The sequence below is a fragment of the Barbus barbus genome (assembly GCF_936440315.1).
Source record: "Barbus barbus genome assembly, chromosome: 6".
Classification (NCBI taxonomy): domain Eukaryota; kingdom Metazoa; phylum Chordata; class Actinopteri; order Cypriniformes; family Cyprinidae; genus Barbus; species Barbus barbus.
This window is the reverse complement of record NC_136734.1, coordinates 33,749,812-33,759,308: the sequence shown is the minus strand read 5'-3', so window position 1 is coordinate 33,759,308 and position 9,497 is coordinate 33,749,812. Positions and strand designations below refer to the sequence as shown.

The 9,497-nt window shown below is 38.6% G+C and overlaps 1 protein-coding gene across 1 annotated transcript; it reads right to left on the bottom strand.

Annotated features, from left to right (window-relative positions):
• Positions 1-96: 96 nt before the first annotated feature.
• On the bottom strand, positions 97-7,696 carry LOC306871139 (tripartite motif-containing protein 16-like). The gene is made up of 7 exons (XM_079418857.1): positions 7,056-7,696; positions 6,406-6,501; positions 5,890-6,123; positions 5,455-5,614; positions 5,222-5,278; positions 4,368-4,433; positions 97-1,056 (listed from the first exon to the last, which is right to left on the bottom strand). Exons 1-7 carry the CDS (start codon positions 7,632-7,634, stop codon positions 530-532), a joined length of 1,719 nt encoding a protein of 572 aa, XP_079274983.1. The 5' UTR covers positions 7,635-7,696; the 3' UTR covers positions 97-529.
• Between the last annotated feature and the right edge of the window lie 1,801 nt (positions 7,697-9,497).

The following is a 9,497-nucleotide window of genomic DNA, read 5'->3' as shown; positions in this document are numbered from 1 at the left end:
CTTAAACTGTTTGTACTACTACATGTAGGCATCATCTGTGCATCATAAATTCGAAATGTGTCCAATATGTCAAATAAATAAGTCAACAACAAATTTGAAAGAGACTTTTATTATGTTATCATTAATGCAGATAAAACGACCCACATAAATCAAACATAAGATAAAAAGTTTTTTTCTGCACTTGATTAAACTTCATATTAATTAAACAGTATAAATCACACAGACAAAACATGACATTAAAGATATTATAAGGTCTATATTCTAGGAAAATGAGCTTCACAATTTTCAAAACTTATTTAAATTTGTTTAGAATTCTTTGCAGTTTTTTTATATTTTTGTAAATATGTAAAAAATATTTTATATAAACATTATTTGGTAAACCATAGATTAAAACCTTCAGTTTAAATACACTAACTGTAATCAGCTTCACCATAAACAGGCTTTCATTAAAAAAATAAATAAAAAAATAAATTTCATTATCTAAAAATCTGGTAGTAATGTTTTCATATCCCCTGTCCAGTTCAACCAGTTACAACTGACAAATGGTAATAGCAGACTCATACCACACCCAGAAGCCAGGATAGACCGGCTCACTGAAAGAGGCTTTAAACTGATGAATAAGTGACATAGACTCAGACACGTTGTAGAACGAAAGAGTGCCTCCTGCACAGTCCAGAAACACCCCGATACGGGAAGAGTAGGGTGCGTTAATCTCAACCTGGTCTTTGTTGTGTCGAGCTGAGTAGCTGGAGTCAGAGCAGAAGAGACTCCAGGATTTGCGGTTGTAGCCAATACGAGCTGAGTCTCCATAACCTGTTCTCTTGATGCCTTTAAAAGCCACACCAATGGAGGCTCCCTCTCCGCTCCACTCCACCTCCCAATAGTAGGCACCTTCTGAAAGGGCCTCTTTACACAAGACCTGGGGCAGGCAGTCAAATCTCTGGTTGCTATCATTGTAAGACTGAGGGTCTCTCTTTAGTGCTGCTTTCCTGTTGTTTCGGGAGAGATAGAGCTCTCTGTATGACGTGTTGGGGTCCAGAGTTAGCTGGCAGGCATCTTGAAAATAAACAAGATAGACAAGAGCTGATCAGGATTGGTGAATTAAAGCCAGTACGTGAATGTGTGAAGTTATGAAGACAATGAATCTCTGCCCACTTTGCATTAAGTATCTTGATCCATGTACATACACACTGCATTTTGGTGCTTTAAAAGCTACATTTTTGGATAAAGTTAGTGCCACAAGTGATTTTATATACATAAAAATGCCGATGTGCATGGGTCAAGTTAAGACACTCAAGACCACAGGTTTTACAGATCTACTATTAATTGAAAAATATAAAATCAAAAGTTAAAAGGCCACATAAATCATGTTAGTAGTGTTTACAGATCAACCATGCCACATTTGTAGTGTAACTTTTATTAAAAGAAACAAAAAATAATGCGTATGACAAGATGGACATCATTGCATGTTTATATTAGGCTATCCTAAGATAGGATTCCTGATCTGGGAACAGTTTTGCTATGGTCTCCAAATATGAACAGATTGGAGCAAATCTGATCCTAGATGAGCATTCCTGATGTAAGGTGCAACATGCATGTGGATAAATCACCTGCCTAGTGGTTGAGTCTGCATATTGGCTCTCAGAGCTGGTTGGACATTTGGAGGTGCTTTCTGCCAGAGGTGCGTGAACGTCTCTCATCTAGAGGGCCGAGAGTGTCGATACAGATTTAAGACACCCTATATATTATTCTACAGTGCCCGCCAAAAGTATTGGAACAGTGAAGACAAAATTGCTCTGTTGGCTGTGGAGTCAATACATTTACAAATATGATTAAAAGATGAATAGGAGACAAAACTACAGAACGTCACATTTTATTATGTTTCAACACACAGATGTTTTACCAGCTAAGAAGTTCAGCACTTTTATAGTTTCATCCCTCTATCTGATGTGAGCATAAGTATTGGAACAGTTGCCTCACAGGTCTTTCTAAGTGATCAGCTCTGTCCTGTTGCATTAATTCTTCAGATATTAAAAGCAGGGAATGTGTCGTATCAGTTATATCCATTACTTCTGTATTCTGAATCTTGCATTCGATGATGAGACACACAAACCAGGATGAAGATGAGGGAGCTGACTTTGAGAGAAAAGCAAGTGATTTGGATGCTAAAAGAAAAGAGGAAGTCAATTAGAGCTCTAGCAAAAACAAAGGGCATGCAGAAATCAAGAGTTTGGAAACCACCAGCGACACCAGCAACCAACAACGACCTGATCGGCTGAGAAAACAACAGTAGTTAATGACAGACAAATCATAAAAGCTGTGAAAATGGACCATAAAAGACATGTATGTAAAATCACCAACAACTTCCAGAAAGCTGGGGTGATGCTCTGACAATCTACTGTCCTCAGGAGACTTTGACACAGAATTACAGATGCTACACAGCAAGATGCAAACCTCTGACCAGCACCAAAAATAGAAAGGCAAGATTAGAGTTTGCAAAAAAGCACAAAGGTGAGCCAGAATAGTTTTGGAATTGTGTTTATGGACCGATGAGACAAAGATGAACCTTTATCTAAGTGATGGGAAAGCAAAAATGTGGAGAAAAAAAAGGGAACTGCAATGATCCCAAGCATACAGCCTCATCTGTAAAGCATGGTGGAGGTGGTGTCATGGCATGGGCATGCATGGCTGTCTCTGGAACAGGCCCTCTCAGCTTTACTGATGACTTAATGTACGATGACAGTAGCAGAATGAATTTGGAAGGGTACAAAACCATCTTGCCTACCAATATTCAAGAAAATGCCACCAGATTCATTGGGAAGTGCTTCATATTGCATCAGGACAATGACCCAAAACACCCTGCCAGTTCAGTCAAGGAATTTATAAGGGCAAAGAAATGGAAAGTCTTAGACTGCCCAAGTTAATCTCCAGATTTAAATCCGATTGAACATGAATTTCACCAGCTGAAGAGGAGAGTACAGGCAGAAACTCCCCAAAACAAGCAACTATTGGGATTGGCTGCATTAAAGGCTGAGAAAAGTATTTCAAAGGATGAGACCAAGAGTCTGGTGATGTCTATGGGTCACAGACTCACTGCTGTGATTGTGTGCAAGGGATCTGCAACTAAATAATAGCTTTTAATCTTTTATATCTGCCTTATGTTCAGCTGTCCCAATACTTATGCTCACATCAATGAGTGGGATGAACTCTAAAAGTGCTGTTCTTATTATTTGGGAAAAAACATGTATGTGTTGAAACGGCTAATAATAAAATGTGACATTCTGTAGTTTTGTCTCATATTCATCTTTTAATCATATTTGCAAATGTCTTGACTCCACAGCCAACAGAGCAATTTTGTCTTTACTGTTCCAATACTTATGGAGGGCATTGTATATTCTCTCAAACAACCTAACTTAGCATAATTATTAGTTGTCTTCTGACTTACACCACCATTCAGAAGTTTCAGGGCTGTAAGATGTTTTTGAAAGAAGTCTCTTATGCTTATCATTTATTTGATAAATACAGTAAAAACAGCAATATTGTGATATATTATTACAAATTAAAATAACTGTTTTCTAGCTTAAAATATTTTAAAAATATAACTTATTCCTGATGACAAAGCTGAATAATTAGCAGCCATTACTCCAATCTTCAGTGTCACATGATCCTTCATAAATCATAGTAATAAACTGATTTGATGCTCAACAAACATTTATCATTAGACAATTCTATTATTATTATTAGGCTGAAAATAATAACTTTGTGGAAACCATGATCCATTTTTTTAGGATCCTTGATTAATAGAATGCTTTAAAAGACCAGCATTTATTTGGAATATAAGTCTTTTCTAACATTTTAATTATCTTTACTGTCACTTTTGATCAGTTTAATGTATCCTTGCTGAATAAAAACATTCATTTGGTAAAGAATTACAATCTTTTTGACACCAAAATTCTGAACAGTATTGCATGTAGAGTGTTTTTGTCCTCTAAAAGACCACACTGCTTTTAGAAGAGAAGACTAAATGTTTGAGGGATGGCAGTTATCATGATTCACCCATACACCCACTCACTAAGCAGTCTACGCCTGTTCCTACAATATGCTTGGACACAAACTCAGTATGTAAGGGATGATGTTAGACTACTCCCACTAAAGTTTGACATTTAACAGGATGAATACCAGCATGTTTTCTTAGCACTTTCTGCAAGCTTCCAAAACATATAAAAATTGATATACTATTTTAATTAATCATCAGCAGAGGTGAGAATTCTGCTGACCTTGAACTTCATGTCCTGTGCATGTTATCTCTACAACAACACCCTCTGGAATTGGGCAAAAAGAAAATTCTTGTATGAAAACAAACTTACACTTGAGGAACTCATCCCGTGATCGGGAAGTGTTGCTGGGACTCTTGTGCATGTCAACTTCATCAGCTAGAGACACAATAAAGAGAGGTTTTAAGCATGCAATGATATCAAAATTTAATCTGATCTTTAATAGCAAACATATTATGTTACTGACAAACAGGAAGGACCATTAGGTACTTTCTGGATAGTACTTTAGGTACTTTCATCTTAGCGGTGAGAATATATACACTACTGCTCAAAAGGTATATTCAGCAAGGATGCATTAAATTGATCAAATGTTACAGTAAAGACTTTCTACTCATTGAGGAATACTAAAAAAAATGCATCACAGTTAACACAAAAATATTCAGCAGCACAACTGTTTTCAAGATTGATAATATGTTTCTTTAGCACCAAATCAGCATATTAGGATCATTTCTGAAGGATCATGAGACACTGAAGACTTAAGTAATGGCTGCTGAAAAATAGAAATTTGCCATCGCAGGAATCAATTAAATTGTAAAATATATTTTATATCTGTATGGAACAGAGTTTAAAAAAAAAAATATATTACTGTTTTACTGTATTTTTATCAAATAAATGCAGCCCTGCAAGAAATCTTACAGACTCCAGACTTCTGAATGGTAGTGTATGTTTAACTGAAGGCCAAAATAAAACATTCATGATCCGTGTGCTGATCAGCTAATAAATGTGTATTTTAATGTGACGTCGGTCTTAAGATCATTGCCTAGTAACAGGCCAACAATTTATTGGAGCACGACGCTGGCTTTTGACAAATACCATTCCAAAATTCCAGCTATTTTGCACAAAGCAAACAGCAGGGCAGCTAGAGTTTCCTATTTTCATTAACTTACACTTCGTAGACCTTTTCTTCTTACGGTCATCTAGCTGGCAGAATGGCATTTTGTTCACTGGAAGAGAATCGAGAGTTATGAAGTCAGTCAGTTTAATGGTTAAGAAGAACCACTATAAACAAGAGGGGAGCATGATTTATTTACTCATTCTCATGGAAAAAAAAGAGCATTTCAAAATGGGTATGAGACAGTGGCTTATAAAACAAGATTGTATCCGTCATACTGGACCATACCTGTCTTTGCCACCTTGACAAGTTCTTCATTGCTGAACTCATTTAGATGTTGTTTCATCTCAGAGACGGTTTTGGTAACAGCGCCAAAGGAGAAGTAAGGGTTCACAGTAACAGAGGGCAGCTCCTCGGCATCAGTCTGGGCAATCAGCATATGGTAACTCTGTGATAAAAAACACCAATTCTTAGTCAAATTTTTTCCCACAGTAGATTGACTGCAGACATATTTTCTGACATGGCGCTAGAAGAACGAAAAATATTTACACAGTATTTCATCACCTGTGAAATAGTAGAAAAACTAAAATAAAAACAAAATCGTTTTACTTGCACGCAATACATCATGTGTGGAGTGACACTAAAATCAACCCACATGATGTTCTTTGCATTGCTTGTGCTCAGTGGATGTGTATTTTGTGCAGCACACTGTTTCTCAGTCACCTGGATGAAATGGATGTGGTCCTCAGTGCGGGAGAGTTGTGTCAGCTCATTGTCTCTCCTCTTCAGGTCAGCAATTTCATGGCCCAAACGCTCCATGTGGCCTTCGGCAGTGTTAAGTGCAGACTTCTTATTAGTCGAGATGAGTTTGATCATTTCCTGTTGCATTCTTTCAATGGAATGAAGCATGTCACCAAACAGCTTTTCACTCTCCTGCAAAGCCCGCTGTGCTGAACTCTGAAAGAACAATTGTAATCAGTAATCTATTTCTAATTCCGCTTCATTTTCTTTCTTGGAAATTCAAAACTTTTTATTTTTTATACACGCATCTAATTACAAAACATTCCTGCTTCTTTCCGAGTAAGAGTTAGTCACACCAGAGCTGACCATTAAATATTTCTGCAACATATTCTTGCCTACCAGAGAATTAATGTTGATCTTGTAATATTATCTTATATAAATTATTATTGTTAATTTATTGTTTTCTTATAACATGACATATTTAACATCCAGACATACCTTGAGTGCTTCCACAGCCTGTTTTAACTCTTCCATTTGCTTCACTCTGTCATGGATCTTTTCCTGGATCTCAGCTTGGGTGGCGCCCAAGCGTTGCTATGAACAATTAAAAACAACAAATTCAAGACAAAGGAATGTTGTAAGTACATCCTTCCACACCGCAACCACTTCCACATGACGATACAGTCACTTTTGGATACTCTTTTTAAAGCATATTCATTGATTTCTTTATCACTTCTATCATTATTATGTAAACTGATAAGTTATTTTACAATAAAACCCAAATTTTGCTATAACCCATGTTATTGGGCAACAATGTACAAATGAACAATTGTGTATTACTGTTAATAATGAAACCCTTCCTCACTAATACTATAGCTTAGTTTTCTCATCTCCTTTTTTGGGTAGAGACAACTCATTGGCCATGTTTGTTTTAGAGGGGTTGGCTACTCTTATACTCAATCTAGAATATCCAGCATACTGAGAATGTCTTTTTTTGCATGAATAGGTGCACTGTTGCATACAGGAGGTGAAAGGTTGTTACTTCTGCTGGTCATTATCGCCATTTAATCTGTTGCCATAACAGATTCACTAGTGTAATATTTCCATTGGTAAAAATATGATCACAATTGCACTTTTTGTAGTCTTACCTGCATTTCCGCCCTTTCCTGTTCAGCGGACACCATGTCGTGGCCCTTATGCTCTTTCACCGTACACAACACACAGATACACATCTGATCCGTCCGGCAATAAAGCTCCAGACCTTTCTGGTGCTGCGGGCAGATCTGACGATCAAGGTGTCCAATCTCATCGACCAACTTGTGTCGTTTGAAGGTAGATGATTCGTAATGGGGCTTCAAGTGCTTCTCGCAGTAGGAAGCAAGACACATCAGACAAGTCTTGACAGCTTTGAGCTTCTTCCCGATGCAGATGTCACATCCAACATCCTGGGGTCCCGCATAGTTGTAGTCAGGGGCCGGAGGGGCCGGTGGGAAAGAGTCAGAGTTTCTGAGGGATGAAGATGAATGGCGTGAGGACTGAAGGCGGCGTGGATTGGGCCTCTTGTTGTAGGTCACCCTGCACTGAGGACACAGGTACTGTCCAGTGTGGTCTGCATGATCCCAGTAGGTCTCGATACAGACAGCGCAAAAAATGTGACCGCATGGGATGGAAACGGGGTCCCTGAGATCTTCCTTACAGAGGTAACAGAGGTCCTGGTCAAGCGACATGGTTAAATCCCCAAAAGATCTCCCAAAAGGAAACGTGTGTTCGTGTGCGAGACAGGAAAAGTGAGTCTAAAGTGCCACCACAGCATGTTATATAGAGTAAACAGGGAGGGAGGCTAAACTGGTTATACAGAAACCAGTAAATGAATGGGGGCGTGGCTGAGGCACAGGTGAGGACAGCGATTGAGAGAAAGAAGAAACATGTATCATCAGATGTCAATGGAAATGATAACAGTGAGGAAGAGAAGTATGAATGAAATGTATGATCTCAGGATATAACATTTTTAGAGATTTGCAGGACTCTAGAAAAAGCACTCTTGCATCACGTATACACTTGCATTTCTTTAATCTTTAATAAAAAAGCTTGTCTTGTGACTACTACGTCTGGTGGCAAGCCATGATCTCATCGTTAGAGTGTTTCTGAACGGAGTTAGGGGCTGCATGCTGGCAGACAGCTCAACATTCGATATAGTGCTCCTGCGTAGGAGCTGCCACGATGGATGAGTGCTTGGAGACCAAGTATACAGTGCCCTCCGAAAGTATTGGAACAATAAAGACAAAATTGCTCTGTTGGCTGTGGAGTAAAGACATTTACAAATATGATTAAAAGATGAATATGAGACAAAACTACAGAATGTCACATTTTATTATTGGGTGATTCAACACATAGATGTTTTACCAGCTAAGAAGTTCAGCACTTTTATAGTTTCATCCCCCTATCTGATGTGAGCATTGTATTGGAACAAGTATTGGAACAGTTGCCTCACAGGTCTTTCTAAGTGATCAGCTCTGTCCTGTTGCATTAATTCTTCAGATGTTAAAAGCAGGGAATGTGTCGTATCAGTTATATCCATTACTTCTGTATTCTGAATCTTGCATTCGATGATGGTTCACACAAACCAGGATGAAGATGAGGGAGCTGACTTTGAGAGAAAAGCAAGCAATTTGGATGGAAAAAGAAAAGAGGAAGTCAATTAGAGCTCTAGCAAAAACAAAGGGCATGGAGAAATCAAGAGTTTGGAAACCACCAGCGACACCAGCAACCAACAACGACCTGATCGGCTGAGAAAACAACAGTAGTTGATGACAGACAAATCATGAAAGCTGTGAAAATGAACCAAAAATAGAAAGGCAAGATTAGAGTTTACAAAAAAAGCACAAAGGTGAGCCAGAAGAGTTTTGGAACTGTGTTTGTGGACCGATGAGACAAAGATGAACCTTTATCTAAGTGATGGGAAAGCAAAAATGTGGAGAAAAAAAGGAAACTGCAATGATCCCAAGCATACAGCCTCATCTGTAAAGCATGGTGGAGGTGGTGTCATGGCATGGGCATGCATTGCTGCCTCTGGAACAGGCCCTCTTAACTTTACTGATGACTTAATGTATGATGACAGTAGCAGAATGAATTTGGAAGGGTACAAAACCATCTTGCCTACCAATATTCAAAAAAATGCCACCAGATTCATTGGGAAGTGCTTCATATTGCATCAGGACAATGACCCAAAACACCCAGCCAGTTCAGTCAAGGAATTTATAAGGGCAAAGAAATGGAAAGTCTTAGACTGCCCAAGTTAATCTCCAGATTTAAATCCGATTGAACATGAATTTCACCAGCTGAAGAGGAGAGTAAAGGCAGAAACTCCCCAAAACAAGCAACAATTGGGATTGGCTGCATTAAAGGCTGGGAAAAGTATTTCAAAGAATGAGACCAAGAGTCTGGTGATGGTTTGTTTGGCCAGAGGAGAATTAGCCCCCCGACTGAGCCTGGTTTCTCCCAAGGTTTTTTCTCCATTCTGTCACCGATGGAGTTTTGGTTCCTTGCCGCTGTCGCCTCTGGCTTGCTTAGTTGGGGACGCTTCATTTCCA

What these genes read in the sequence shown, in the direction of transcription:
- LOC306871139 (XM_079418857.1), bottom strand. Translation starts at nt 7,634, where the DNA reads ATGTCGCTTGACCAGGACCTCTGTTACCTCTGTAAGGAAGATCTCAGG. An exon ending in AGGCTGTGGAAGCACTCAAG is followed by an intron (nt 6,124 to 6,405) that starts GTATGTCTGGAT and finishes TTGTTCTTTCAG; the next exon opens with AGTTCAGCACAGCGGGCTTT. An exon ending in ACGGGATGAGTTCCTCAAGT is followed by an intron (nt 1,057 to 4,367) that starts GTAAGTTTGTTT and finishes TTTATTTTCAAG; the next exon opens with ATGCCTGCCAGCTAACTCTG.